Source organism: Triticum dicoccoides, chromosome 5B (genome assembly GCF_002162155.2).
Source record: "Triticum dicoccoides isolate Atlit2015 ecotype Zavitan chromosome 5B, WEW_v2.0, whole genome shotgun sequence".
Lineage (NCBI taxonomy): Eukaryota > Viridiplantae > Streptophyta > Magnoliopsida > Poales > Poaceae > Triticum > Triticum dicoccoides.
Genome location: NC_041389.1, coordinates 395,397,317 through 395,412,539, shown reverse-complemented (window position 1 = coordinate 395,412,539; position 15,223 = coordinate 395,397,317). Strand labels below are relative to the sequence as shown.

At 53.0% G+C, this 15,223-nt stretch overlaps 1 protein-coding gene across 1 annotated transcript; it reads left to right on the top strand.

Annotated features, from left to right (window-relative positions):
- Positions 1-6,356: 6,356 nt before the first annotated feature.
- Positions 6,357-13,977, top strand: LOC119309396 (O-fucosyltransferase 35-like). The gene is made up of 9 exons (XM_037585409.1): positions 6,357-7,173; positions 10,635-10,769; positions 10,865-10,934; positions 11,024-11,094; positions 11,177-11,265; positions 11,355-11,487; positions 11,567-11,799; positions 12,606-13,082; positions 13,224-13,977. The coding sequence occupies exons 1-9, from the start codon at positions 6,685-6,687 to the stop codon at positions 13,423-13,425; spliced, it is 1,899 nt and encodes a 632-aa protein (XP_037441306.1). The 5' UTR covers positions 6,357-6,684; the 3' UTR covers positions 13,426-13,977.
- The last annotated feature ends 1,246 nt before the right edge of the window (positions 13,978-15,223 follow it).

Genomic DNA, 15,223 nt, shown 5'->3' with positions numbered 1-15,223 from the left:
CCGGTGGTTGACGAGCCGGCCCCCGATCCATCGGCCCTGGACCCGCCTACCTCCCTGGCGGTGCCCGGTGCCTGTCTGATCCCCCCGGCGTCTGCTTCTCCGACTCGTCTGCTGTTGGTGGCCTCCAGGGAGGTGGTCACCCCCGTTGCCCCACACCCGCCTCGTTCGGTGTCCTACGTCCGCCGGGCTCGGGCCACGTCGACCCCGGTGACGGCTTCCCGCCGCAGCGCCCGTCATGACGCGGACCACCCGACTGGCCTTCCGGCGCCGTCCATCTCCGAGCGGGCTGAGATCCGGGCTGCGGCCCGAAACCTCGAGACAGGTGCGACTGCCACTCCCTCTAGTTTTTCCAGTTGTTCTTTTTCCGCTCTCGAAGCCGTCCCTCTTGGCTGTCTGGCCAAGGTGGCCCATGACTCGGCCATAGTTTTCAGGGGGGAGGTTGGCCCCCCTTTGGAGCAGATTGCGGCTATCCAAGCCCGTGAGATTCTAGATGGGAAACTTGCCGAGACACGGGCCCGCCTCCTCCGTACCCCGGGTCCCCAACCTTCGGGGGCGCCGGTCGAGGAGATTCGGGGCCGCACTCGCTCTCGCACTGCCGCTCTTCGAGCCCGCAGTGCCTCCACCGTCCTGGGGTCAAGCAGCCCCTCCATGGCGGTTTAGATGCGCGCCCTCTTCTGGAACATTCGCGGCTTTGGCCATGATGGCCGTCGCCGCCAGCTTGTTGAGTACATCAGGGACGAACACATTGACATCATTGCAATCCAGGAGACAATGCGCACGGACTTTTGCCTCCCCGAGCTTGACGGGCTTAGCTCCCACCTGTTCGCGTGGCATTGGCTCCCTTCTAGTGGGAACAATGGCCACTCAGGTGGCATCCTCTTAGGTGTCAAGGATGCCACCTTTGAGGTGGGAGGCATGGACCGGGGCGAGTTCTTTGTTAGTATGGAGATCTTCGAACGTGCGCTCAATTTCAAATGGGAGGTCATTATCGTCTACGGACCGGCGGATCACAGCCGCTCCCCGACATTCCTCGCCGAGCTACAGCAGAAGATCTCTGCGTCCCCCCTTCCCGTTGTGGTGGGGGCGACTTTAACCTCATCCGCTCTCCGGATGAGAAGAATAATGACAGGGTTAATCGCCCTCGGATGCAGATGTTTAATGATTGTATAGCAGAGCTTGGCCTCTGTGAGCTTGAATGCTCAGGGGCCCGGTTCACCTGGACTAACCGCCAGGTGAACCCGACGCAGTCTGTCCTGGACCGCGTCCTAGTCTCCCCGGACTGGGAGCTCCGATGCCCCCTGGCCTCTGTTCAGGCTATTACTAGGATCGGATCCGACCATGTCCCCCTCCTCCTCTCCACGGCTGATGAACGCCCCCCCATTCCCCCACGGTTTAGGTTCGAGGCCTTCTGGCTTAACCAAGCTGGGTTCCGCGAGGCGGTTGGGGCCAAGTGGTCCGCCACGCGCGTCTCCCCCTACCGCTCCATGTCCGCGGTCGACTCTTGGCAGTTCTGTGCCAAGCTGGCCCGCCAGTTTATGAAAGGCTGGGCGCGAACCTCAGCCGGGATATTCGCGAGCGTAAGAAGGCCATCCTTAGCGCCATCCAGTCCCTCGACGCATGTGCAGACCTATTCGGGCTCTCCCCGGATGAGTGGATGTCGAGGTATGATCTCGAGGATCAGCTTTCGGCCATCTACACTGACGAGGAGGTCTACTGGCGGATGCGCGGCACCCAACATTGGGTGCTTCAGGGCGATGCTAACACGGCCTACTTCCAGGCGATTGCCAACGGCCGACGGCGCAGCAACTCCATTCATTCCCTGTGGGCGGGGGACTCTCAGCTTGTCCGCCCCTCAGATATCCGCGCGCACATTGATGGCTTTTATAAAGCCCTTTTTACCCCCACCCCGCAGGGTGGGGCGGTTCTGGCCCCCGACACTTGGTCGGGGGACCAGCTTGTTTCTGCCGAGGCCAATGGCGCTTTAGTGGCTCCTTTCTCGGAGGAGGAAGTCCTTGCGGCCATCAAGGGAATGAATCCCTCCTCGGCCCCGAGCCCGGATGGACTGCTAGTATTGTTCTTTAAAACATTCTGGCCGACCATTAAGATGGAGGTCATGGCCCTCTTCGACGAGTTCTTCTCTGGGACCATGGACCTGGGGCGCCTGAACTATGGGGTCATTACCCTCATCCCTAAAGTCCCCGGGGCCTCGGACATCCGCCAGTTCCGTCCCATTACCGTGATTAACGTGATCTTCAGGATCCTGGCCAAAGGGTACGCCAATAGAGTGACCCTTCTGGCGGATTCTATTACCCACCCCAACCAGTCTGCCTTCATCTAAGGCAGATTTATTTTGGATGGGGTGTTAGTCTTCCACGAAGTCCTCCACGAAGTTCGAGCGAAACATTTTCGCGCGGTCTTCCTTAAGCTCGACTTCCACAAGGCCTACGGCACGGTTCACTGGTCCTTCCTTCGGGAAGTTTTGCTCCGGAAAGGCTTCGACGACCGCTGGGTGACACGGGTTATGCAACTCGTCACCTGCGGCCGGACGGCGGTCAACATCAACGGCGAGATCAGGCCCTACTTCCCCACACTCTGTGGGGTGCGCCAGGGGGATCCATTTTCCCCGTTTCTTTTTAACATGGTGGTCGATGCCCTTGCTGTCATCCTAGATAAGGCCAAGGCTAGCGGCCATATTCGAGGCGTTGTCCCTCACCTGGTGGGTGCGGGAGGGGTTTCCCTCCTCCGGTATGCGGACAACACCATTATCATGGTGGAAGGCTCTGAGTCCGACATCGCCAACCTTAAGTTCTTTCTCCTGTGCTTCCAACAAATGTCCGGACTCACCATTAACTTCGACAAGAGCGAGGTGATGGTCCTTGGCTACACCCCGGACGAAGCCCTGTCCATTGCGGACTGGCTTAACTGCCGCCTGGGCACCTTCCCCACCACTTACTTGGGGGTGCCCATTAGTGACTCCCGTCTCTCCGTCACGGAGCTTCGACCGACAGTGACTAGGATGCAGCGCAGAGTGGAACCCTGGAGGGGACGCTGGCTGTCGAAGGCGGCCAGAGTGATCCTTATCAACTCTTCGCTGGCGAGCCTCCTCTGGTTTCTCTTGAGCTTCTATTGCCTTCATGAGACCCTCCACCAGGAGGTGGATAAATACCAGTCGAGGTTCTTTTGGGCTGGCGACGACGACAAACAGAAGTACCACATGGTGAGCTGGGCCGACATTTGTAAACCCAAAGACCAGGGGGTCTTGGGATCCTCTCCTCCAGACGCATGAACATTGCCCTCCTGACTCGCTGGCTGTGGCGTATTGCTAATGGGGAGGGAGGCCTCTGGCTCACCATCATCCGCAATAAATACCTGCGTGGCCAACCTCTTGCCTTTTGCCAACGTTCGGGCGGGTCTCAGTTTTGGTAGTCCGTGATCCAGCTCATGCCCGTACTACGCATTGGCACCTCTATCTCTGTTGGATCGGGAGCCTTGACCCTGTTCTGGTTCGACCATTGGCTAGGGGACGCCCCCCTAGCGGTGCGTTTCCCGGAGCTATTTTCCATTGCGGTTGACCCTCGGGTCTCGGTCAAGACGACCCTTATTGACTTAGGGCGTCTCGCCTTTCGGCGTCTGTTTGGCCCCCTGGAGGTGGCCGCCTGGGACTCCCTCCTCCAGGATATTGCTCTGCTGCCGATGGAGGTGGAGGAGGACCGGGATGTTGTGTCCTGGCACCTCTATTCCTCTGGTCGTTTCTCCATGAAGTCCTTATACGGTGCCATCGCCCCCTCGACGGCCCCGGAACCATTTAGCCTGATCTGGGACATCCGTCTCCCCCTGAAGATCCGGATCTTCCTTTGGCAATGGATCCGTGGCCGGCTCCCCTCGGGTGTTGAGGTTCTCAAGCGAAATGGCCCTGGTGATGGGAGGTGCCCCATCTGTGGCACCATGGAGGATGCTAACCACATCTTTTTCTCCTGCCATTCTGCCTAGTTCCTTTGGGCCTGCTTCCGCGAAACGGCTGGCGGACAGTGGTGTAATACCAACTTCCCCGACCTGCTTGCCGAGCTTAATGCCTGCCCTGCCCGCTACCGCCATATTAGATGGCTGTGCGTAGGGGTTCTTGCCTGGACGCTTTGGAACATCCGCAATAAGCTTGTTATTCAGAAGGTGCCCCTTCGTCGTGCGACTGATGCAATCTTCAAACTGTGTGTCTACTTGCAGCTTTGGCGGCCGCTTAGCCGCCCCCAGGACCGGGACGTCATCACCGCCCTCATCTCCGATCTTCGCTCGATGGCGCTCTGCATGGTCCCCCCGCTGCCGCCTCCTCCTCCCGAGCCCGACTAGACCGCCTGGCGGCCTTGTGGTGTGTGGCGTGCGTTTTTTGTGATTTCAGGGCTTGTTGTGCTGTGCCCTCAGCTTTGTCCCTAGGTTGTACTGCTTGGGCTATTGTGGACCTCCGTCTGTGTGTGTGTGCGCGTTGTGTTGGACTATGTTGGATGTTTGTTGTGCGGTTGGCTTTATAATATAAAGCGGGGCGAAAGCCTTTTTCGGTAAAGTAAAGGGAAGAGATAACCACAAGTGGAGCCGGTGGAGAGGAGGATGTGTTACCGAAATTCCTTCCCTTTGGGGGAAGTACGTCTTCATTGGAGCGGTGTGGAGGCACAATGCTCCCCAAGAAGCCACTAGGGCCACTGTATTCTCCTCACGCCCTCACACAATGCGAGATGTTGTGATTCCACTAGTGGTGCCCTTGAAGGCGGCGACCGAACCTTTACAAACAGGGTTGGGCAATCTCCCCAACTATTGGAGGCTCCCAACGATACCACAGAGCTTCACCACAATGGAATGTGGCTCCGAGTTAACCTCAACCGTCTAGGGTGCTCAAACACCCAAGAGTAACAAGATCCGCAAGGTATTAGTGGGGGGAATCAAATGTTTCTTGGTGGAAGTGTAGATCCGGGCCTTCTCAACCAAACCCTAGAAAATCAACAAGTTTGATTGGCTAGGGAGAGAGATCGGGCAAGAATGAGCTTTGGAGCAACAATGAAGCTTGGGGGAAAGAGGTGGGTCTTCTTGGGGAAGAAGACCCCCCCTTATATGGTGGGAGGAACAATCCAACCGTTATCCCCTCATTTAGCTCGCAGCAAGTGGTACTATCGCTGGCCGCAGCGGTACTGCTGCTAGGCCCAGCGATACTGATAAAAGAGTTTGCGAGAGAGAAAGACAGGGCAAATAAGACACACTCGCAACTCGACAAAGTCGACAAATCCCTAAACTCTCCCCCCCTTTGGCATCGATACACCAAAAGGGCAAAGAGTGTTGCTACGGTCACAGGTGATAGCAAAGCCGAGGATCTCCATCATCACATTCCCGCGTGGCCGCTCGCGCCTCCGTCATCGGCAGTAGGCTGCTCAGTCTCTGAATCCGTCCAGGGACAGTGCTGAGAAATCCACTCCTCCTCATATGTGATCTTGTCCTCAGACCCACATACCGTGCATTCATATCGCTTAGGGCCGCTCCAAAAGCGCCAACACCATATTCATACCGACCCAGAGTGGACACGACCTCTCACTGATGCCGACATTTAAGTGGCGCGCCGGCCAAGAGCGACAACGAGTCAAATATAGCCAAATGTAGACAAGAGCGGCCAATGCACCGATGCCAATGTCGTCTCAGTTTTAGGAGTCAGCTTTGGAGATGCCCTGCAATAATAGACACTCATCGAATGTATAGAGATCTTCACATTGCCTACGAATTCTCCTCTTGCTCCGAGGGGAGCACGACGTGACAAGGGTAGATTCCCCCGAAACTACTACTCCCCCCGTTCCTAAATATTTGTCTTTCTAGAGATTTCAAAAAATGACTACATAGAGAGTAAAATAAATGAATCTATATTAAAATATGTCTATATGCATCTGTATGTGACAGTCCATTTGATATCTCTAAAAAGATAAGTATTTAGGAACGGAGGAAGTAGAAACCTTTGCATGTTGAGCAATAAAACAACACTGATAACTGGTAGTAAACGAAGAATTATTTGGTCAACAACGATAGCTCCTGATCGTGCGTGAGCTCGATCCCATAAACGGCAAGATTGGAGGTGGAAAACCCACGTGAACCACTTTGCGCGTCAACCAGTAGAGACTAGATACAGCCCCAAAGTCCAAAGTAAACGCCCCCTCTCCCTGGGCCCCGTTTCGTCTCACAAGCAGGAAGGATGCAGCGTACCGGCCAAAGCACGCGCGGCGCACGTGACAGCGTCGACGCAACTGGCGCCCTTTTCTCCCTTCGGACAATAACGGCCTTTATTGGAGTAAGTACGTCGGAAAAACAAAGAATAATCAAAATCAAATCCCCGGCGGCGTCGGCGGCGCCTCCAAATGGCATGGCAGGGCCGTAATTAGCGCCCTCCGCCCTGACCGTCTCCGTTTCCGTGCGTATCCCACTACGCTACGCGCCTCACGTCGTCGCCGTCTCCCTCACGCGTCCTCCTCCCCGAGACCTCACTGCCCCATTCACTTCCCAACCGAGCTCCATTAATGGCGCCTCCCCTCATTTAGCCGTCACATCATATCATGGTACAGGGACGACCAGCTGGGGCACCACTCGGAACCCAGCGCCACTAGTTCCTTCACCTCGAGGTCCTCGGACCGGGACTTGGACTGCTGGAGCTCCCCGCGCCACATGGGCTACCAACCCAAGCACGGCGGCGGCGCCTCCGGGTCCGCGGGCGGCGGAGGTGGAGGTGCCGGTACCGGTGAGCACCTCCCGCGCCTGCACAGCCCCCGCGTCGCCGGAGGCGGCTACATGACCCGCCGCGCCAACTCCTTCAAGCGCTGCCCCGGCGGCGAGATCGAGCTCCAGATCAGCGGCTCCCCGCGCTCGCCGCGGACCGACGGACTGGGCAGCCCGCCCAAGGACGCGGCGGAGGCCTCCTCCTCCAGCGCCTCCCCCGGCGGCCTCCACCACCAGCAGCAGCTCCGGTTCCGCCTCTTCAAGCGCCCGGGCGCCGGCGGGGGCGCCGGCGACGTCGTGCTGGGGCTGGGGATCCGGGAGAGGAGGAAGCTCGGGAACCTGCTCTTCTTCGCCTTCTGCGGCGTTTGCCTGCTTCTCGGCGTCGTCAAGATCTGGGCCGGCGGCCGGTCAGCACTACCAGCTGGCGACGATTTGCAGGTATGTATGGAAGCTACAAATTGCATTTTACTGGGTTATGATTCTAGCTGCCATTTGGCTGCAAATATTCTCTTCTTTACAATCAACGGCACCTGGTGCTCGACCAACTCTGCATTTTTTCTGCACTAAAAATGTGTTCATTCTTACTACTTCTTAGTTCTTATCATGAACACATTTTTTTACGAAGAGTTACAAATATAGTATAGCATTTCCCGTCTGGTAGTAATGATGTTGATTAGGAACTGAGATGTTACGAGGACTAGCTAGAGTAATGGAAATCATGTTAAATTGTTAACTGTCTAGATTCACCGGCCACTCTTTCATAATAATCATTTTTTCATGATCAATCATTGGCATTCTAACTTTAACATGCAATTTTGCCCAGTTCTCTACCATTTTTCTTGTTGTTCTGGACAAGTCAAACAAGAATTGAAAAAGAAATCTGATGGAATCTGATTCTCATTGTTAAAAGTAGTAAGAATCTGGGCATGTTTTAGCATAATGTAATGTGATGCTTATGCAATTGGTCTGCTTGAAAACTGCTAGGCTGGGTTTATTGTAGTATTATGTTGGACTTGGACAGCTGGAGTTTAATGTCCGGCCATCTTTCCTCAGCTTAACTGTTGCGTGAATTGGTTGGTGCATGCAATCAATATGTTCTATGCTTTGTAGCTGTATTTGGAACTTCTTAAGCAAGGATCTTTTAGCAGAAGCTTAGCATTTTTAGGACGTTTCCTCCTTTGTTGGAGGTTTTTTAGTCCCTTTCCAGTTGGTTTACTATTAAAGCACTTGTTACTTTGGTGCTTGTAGCTGTTGGCAGTTGGCTGTTATAGACTTTATGATCTTGTGGTCTATCCAAATTGGGCAGAATATTATTTATGTCCATAAGAACTTTGGAAGTATGCCTTACTGTCTTCTTGCTTGGAATATATTGTACTAGTAGGTATCCTTAGTTGGGCTTATTCAGATAAATAGTCATCTTTAATTCAGGACTTCATTGGTGAAAATAAAACCATCCGACTTCAACGTTTCCTTCTAACAAACAGCCCTTGTTCTATATAGTTAGTGCTTTGGCGATGCAAATTGTAGGAAAACTAGTTTGATAAGGTGCCTTTTGTGTCCCTGTCCAAGGTAGATGCCTCGACAAAATTAGTTGCTAACTTGTTATACATAATATCTATTCGAAGTGCAGAAATACTGCATGGATGATTAAGGTGACACTACATTTAAATATTCCATTTGCCAGTATATAAAAATAGCATTTAAATTAATGCTAATAGCATTGAAACTAATGCTAATAGCATGAAATTGCGCACAGCCACAACTGGGCATTTTTTAAAAATTGGTAGAATCAAGCAATATCGAGTTGAAAACTGCATGAGGTTTCATAACAGTAATAATCTTCTCCCAGGTTTCCAACCAACCATATTGTCCATAGAAAAATGTTATACAGCTGATCTTTTAATCCAAATGTCCACCTTTATGTTAAAAGTTGGTAATTCGTCGCCTAGTCTTGATTACATTCATATTAGTAGTAACATGTTGCAACCTGATGAAAATTTCAATATGTGCACAAATTGGAAACACGGATTGTACACTTTGCTTACTGAAAAAGGCTTTTGCCCCGCTTTATATATAAAGCACCGACCATACAAGCACACCGATACAAACACATGCCACCACCGCACACAACACACACCCAAGGCAAGATACAAAGGTGCCGAGCACAGCCACACCACACCAACGACTACCAAACAACATGAATCGCTTGGAGCCAACGGAGACCTCCATTGCAATCCTCCAAGGAGAGGCGAGGTGGATAACGACGGAGCAAGGACTCCAAGACGGTGCCTCCAGAAGGGCACGACTATGTGTAGCCGCCACTGTCCGATATCGAAGATCAAGTTTTCACTTGGAGCATCACGAAGGAGTGGGAACACCGCGACGAAGCCTTCATGAAGGATACGGCGTCCACGGACGTCGCCACCGTCGGCCCCTGAGCAAGTGGTGTACCCCGGCGCTCACACCCCTTCGACGCACCCTAGCTCCGCCAACCACCCGCAACCAAACCACCCGCGTGGCCATGGCTGCGCACCCGCACCTGAGACGCATGCTCCGCCCACGAACGTCGCGTCTCCCACCGCTAGGGCTGCCGCCATGCATCCAGACACCCCCAAGACCAGCCAAAGTGACCGGCTTTGGTCCAAAGGACGCACCCGACTGCCGAAACCGCAGCATACGTCCCGCCTCGAACAACGCCGGAGCTGCATCAGCCCGCACCCGGCCGGGGAAAGGGGGAGGAGGGGGAGAGGACGCGTGGCCATGGCTGCGCACCCACACCTGAGACGCATGCTCCGCTCACGAACGTCGCGTCTCCCACCACCAGGGCTGCCGCCCTACATCCAGACACCCCCAAGACCAGCCAAAGTGACCGGCTTTGGTCCAAAGGACACACCCGACCGCCGAAACCGCAGCATACGTCCCGCCTCGAACAACGCCGGAGCTGCATCAGCCCGCACCCGGCCGGGGAAAGGGGGAGGAGGGGGAGCGGACGCATCCACGACCGGCACACCCCCGTGCCGGTGACGGGTGGCCCGAGCTCTCGTCGGCGCCTCCCATCCCTCCAGCCTAACTCCCCACCGGACACCCCCTATGTCGCCCCACCTCGGCAGCCGGCACAGCTCCACGCAAGGCCACCAACACACACCCGTCCGCCGTCAAGGAAAACCCCAAGGTCCACCGCCGACCACCAAGAAAGCTCTCCAGGGAGCCCATCCGCGCTGCCCGCCGCCGCCCAACAGCCGGAGCACCTGGAGCCGGCTAGCCCGTCCACCGACCTGCCGCTGCTGCGACGCTGCAGCCCATGCCACCCTCGGCCCGCGTTGCCCGGCCACATATCTGGCCGCGCCGCCACCGATCTTGGAGAGCCGAGCACGCACCATCACCTGGCCGCCCGCCGCGGGGGAACAGAGGCACCGGAGCTCCGCCTCTGCCCGGCACAGCTCCACGCTCCGACCCGAGGCGCCGGCCCACGCCAGCACCGCCCGAACAGGAGGACCACGAGGCCCCGCCGCTGCCGGCGACGGCTGGGCTTCGCCCGGCCGCACCCTCGGGCGGTGGCGAAGGAGGAGGAGGGGAGAGGGGGCGGAGACCGGCGGGATTTAGGGTTGCCCCCCGGTCGCCTCGCGGGAGCGACGCGGGGGGAGCAGGGCTCCAGTTTTTTCTACACTTTGCTTCACCATAGCTCAAAATCTGCATCATAGTATTAACTGGGCATAGTTATAGTTATGAATATGATGAGCTTATTTGATTGTTTCTACACCGCATGAAGTTTATATTAGTGAACATAACTCTCTGTTATCCCAGGTTATTGATTTGATCTACCATTCTATGTCATACATTTAGGAAAGAAAAGCTTAGGTATTACAATCTAAATTGCTATCTTCTGTACATGTTTCTAGGATCTTTCTGTTTCCTTCTCCAGTGATAAAGGGCATCAAGTTAACCACTTTGGGTACATGGGGGCGAAAGAGAGTGACAGGATGTTGATGGCAGTGGAATCTAGCATTGGTGAAAGACAAAGCAGTGTGGCTGAGGCTAGTAATATATAGCTGCTAAACCTGTTCCTTTGTTCGATACACTAATTAGTGGAATTAACCTTTCTTTCCCTTCTTGTTTGTGCTTCATATAGGCCTCTGATGTCTGGTCCCAGCCAAGCAGTGAAAATTTCAGACAGTGCATTGTTTCAAACTCTCATAAAAGTAAGTTGGCTCATATATCACAAACATGTTTTTTCTATATATTCTATGCATTTGTTAACATGATATGGTCGCATGTTCTTAATTTGTAGAGCAAGATTCTCGCAGTAATGGTTACATTCTCATAAACGCAAATGGAGGTCTGAATCAAATGCGATTTGGGGTGTGACTACTACCCTAAAAATCATTTTTGTGCATCCATTAGTACTCTTTGCCATGGTATCTGATTCTCTTTTACATCTCAGATATGTGACATGGTTGCTGTTGCTAAGATTTTGAAGGCAACACTGGTTCTACCTTCACTTGATCATACATCCTACTGGGCAGATGACAGGTGGGCCCCTTTAACCTTAACTCTTCATTCCTAATCCCCTATAGCTTGTTAATCAATGCACTCATATATCCCTTTCCTCCATTTTTTAGTGAATTTAAGGATCTTTTCAATTGGGGACACTTCATTGAATCACTGAAAGAAGACATTGATATTGTTGAAACACTACCTCCTGCATACAAGCATATAGAGCCTCTGGCCAAAGCTCCGATATCCTGGTCAAAGGTTAAAAACTAGAAAAATTTTAACCTATATTTACATCGATATATGGTGGAAAGGCTCACTAAGTATTTTATCCTGGCAGGTGAATTATTACAGAGATGAAATACTCCCTCTCTTGAAGAAACACAGAGTCATTTACTTTACACATACAGATTCTCGCTTAGCAAATAATGACCTTCCTAGTTATATTCAGAAGCTAAGATGCCGAGTTAACTACAGATCTTTGAAGTATTCTCATACGATCGAAGATCTTGGTGCTACCTTAGTTTCGAGGATGCGCCAGGATGGAAGCCCATATCTTGCTCTTCATCTAAGGCAAGCTCTATGCTCCTACATTCATCTCAGGATGCTTTTGTCTGCACAATTTTTTTTCTCACTTTGTATACTTACCAGCATTCTTCTAGTATTTTGGCATCTTGATTACCGTAGTTTGTGTTGTAGCTTTGATTTATCATTTCCATCTGACCATGAAATGAAATCTTGGTTTACCTGTCTCTAAAATATACATGCAGCTGGAATTGGCTTGAACATATTAATTTTCTGTCGGCATATTATGCAAGTCTATGTCCGTGCTAGCACAGGTGAATCTATTAGGGCCTGTCTGTTGATCTCGCCAGTAAAGATAGGTGATTTCATGAACCCTGAATTGAAGCGAGTCTCATTTTAGTGATGTTTTATTGATAAATAGAGTGCCTATGTACATCACTGGTGAATGATCTAGGCGTGCTAGTTGGCACACATTTCACAAAATCATCTTGTGAAGAAGTTCTGGATTGCTTCAAATCATTAGGTTTATTGAGAAGTTCTACTCTTAAGTTTTTGGAACTACAGCAGCAAACAATGCCACAGAACTATGGCGCCAACATTCCAGAAGTTGTTGAGCTATGTTGTAGCCCAGCAGACCCTTTCTTGAAATCTTTCATAACATTTTAATGTTTTACTGAACTCTCTCTAGATGCACCAGCTAAAACACTTAGAAGTGAGAAACCATGTAGTACATACTGCGGCATTTACTTCCACGAAAATAAAATGGGCTAACATTTTTGTTATTAGTTGTTCTTTTATGTACTTGAAACATGAGGAGGCTTTCTTTAACCAATTAATAATACTATGTTTTGCAGGTATGAGAAGGATATGCTAGCTTTTACTGGTTGCAGCTATGGCTTGACATCGGATGAGGAAGAGGAGTTACGTAAGATGCGGTATGAGGTCAGTCATTGGAAAGAGAAAGACATTAACGGAACCGAGAGAAGAAGTATTGGTGGCTGTCCTTTGACTCCAAGGGAAACTTCACTCCTGTTGAAGGGATTGGGTTTCACACGGGACACCAGAATTTACTTAGTTGCAGGAGAAGCTTTTGGCAATGGAAGCATGCAAGCGCTGCTGGACGATTTTCCCTATATCTATTCTCATTCTACCCTTGCAACAGAAGAGGAACTTGAGCCCTTCAAAAATCATCAAAACATGCTTGCTGGTCTTGACTATATTGTAGCTCTCCAGAGTGATGTCTTCATGTACACATACGATGGAAATATGGCAAAAGCTGTGCAAGGCCATAGGCGTTTCGAGGACTTCAGGAAGACAATTAATCCAGATAGGTAACACCTTTCCCTTGTTAGAAGTACTATGTGCATATGTCCCAATGACCCAACAGGCAATAACCCAATTTTAGGTGTTGCATATGACTTGTACTTTTTGTACTTTCCTTTTTCTTTCTGAATGTGAAAGTTCTCCTGCAGGATGGATTTTGTGAACCTGGTAGATGAATTTGATGAAGGAAGGATCCCTTGGGAGGAATTCAGTTCAGAAGTGAAAAGGTTGCACAAAGATAGAACAGGAGCTCCATATTTCAGGGAGCCTGGAGAGTTTCCGAAGCTGGAGGAGTCTTTCTTTGCAAACCCCTTGCCTGGCTGTATATGTGAGAAACATAGTGAACAATGAACAAGTAACCCAGCTCAATCGATGATTCTTTGACAAGCTGTGCCAGCAGAGAATATAGGGCCTCTGCTTTCCTACCAGCTGCAGCATGCATAGTTTCTTCGTCCCTGATCATTCATAGTCGAGACATGGGGCGTTTGCGCCTACATTTTCAAGGGTATCCCCTGAAGTTCAGTGCAAGAAAATTTTGACAGGCGATCAAAATATTCAAGCGATTGGCGGTGGTAAACTAATTCTCATACGACCAAAGCACGTGGGGGTGAGGCATATCGCAGCGATCTGAAGCGGTATATAAGAAGTAACTACGAGTTGGCGGAGTCCGTGTAGGTATCCCTGGTAAATGTTCTTTTCTTTGTTGCACTTATATTGTGCCGATTACTGCTGCTGCTGCTGCTAAGTACGAGTAGTGTTTTGTGTAGACAACATTGGTCGTGTGCAGTTGTTCAAAATGTGGGTAACCTTTTGCCCCTACCTGTACAACTGGAAATTTTGCCACTTGTATTTTGTTCAGATATATGAAGAAATATACAATGGAGAGGCTCACATCGAATACTACTTACTTATCCTGTTTCTGTACCGATTCTACAAGAACTTATGCTCATTAGGGCATCTCCAGCCGTTGGCCCCCCAGGGGGCGTCTAAAAGCGCCGCCTGGGGTGAGCCGGCGCAAAAAATGGCCCTGGGGGCGAGTCGGTCCCCAGCCGTCGGCCCCCAGGGGCCGCCCCCAGGCGCGTATTAAAAAAAAAGAAGGGCCGTTCGGCGAAGTTATGATAAAAAGTAGTTAAATTTTGGCTAAACATGGCAAATTTCGGTGAAATTCGCGCATTTTCATTATATTAACCTAATCTAAAAAAGAAAGGGGCCGAAGTTGTCGCCGCCATCGTCGTCGTCGGCGGCCTTCTCCTCCTTGACGCGGGCGCCCCTGCTGGACCCGGCGTCGCCATGGCGGACTAGCGGCGGCGCGTCATCGTCGTCGTCGTCGCTGTCGCGTAGGACGACGACCCCGTCTTCATCGCGGCCGCGTCGGCGCTCCTCGAAGCGGCGCAGGGCGGCGCGCTGGCGCTCCTTCACCTTCTCCCGGCGCGCCTTCTCCATCGCAATGGAGTCCTGGCGCGCCCATTCTAGGGCCGCGTCGTCGTCGTCGAACTCCGCCTTCACCGGCGCCAGCCCCAGCTCCGTCTTCACCGGTGCCAGCCCTGGCTCCGTCTTGGGCTTGACGAAGCGCGGAGGAGCCGACGAGGAGGAGGCGCGCCGGCCGCCCTCGTTGATGACGATGCCGGCGCTGCGAGTGCGCCGGCCGAGCGGCGACTCCGCCGCGGGCTCGGCCTTGACGCCGAGCAGGGCCGGAGTGCCGGAGGAGTGCCATGAGGATCGGGAGGAGGAAGAGGAGGAGGAGGACCCGAACCTCCTTGGCGCCCATGGCCCGATGCGTCGGTGCTGCGCCGGGGGGTACACCAACGGCGGGTCGTTGCCGCCCTCGAGGTACGTGAGCACGCCCTCGAGTGTGCGGCCGGGGACGCCCCACCAGAGGTGGCGCCCCTCGCTGTTCTGCCGGCCGCCGACCACCGGCGCGCCGTTGGTGGACGCCAATCGCTGCTGCTGGCGGCGCTCGAAATACGCCGCCCAGGCCGCGTGGTTGTCGGCGGCGTACTGGGGGAGGGAGAGTTGGGCGTCGGTGAGGGACGCGCGCACGATCTCGACCTCCTCGGCGAAGTACTTCGGCTTCGCCACGGCGTCGGGCAACGGGGGAATGGGCACTCCCCCGGCGCTGAGTCTCCACCCCGTCGGCCCGGCGCGCATG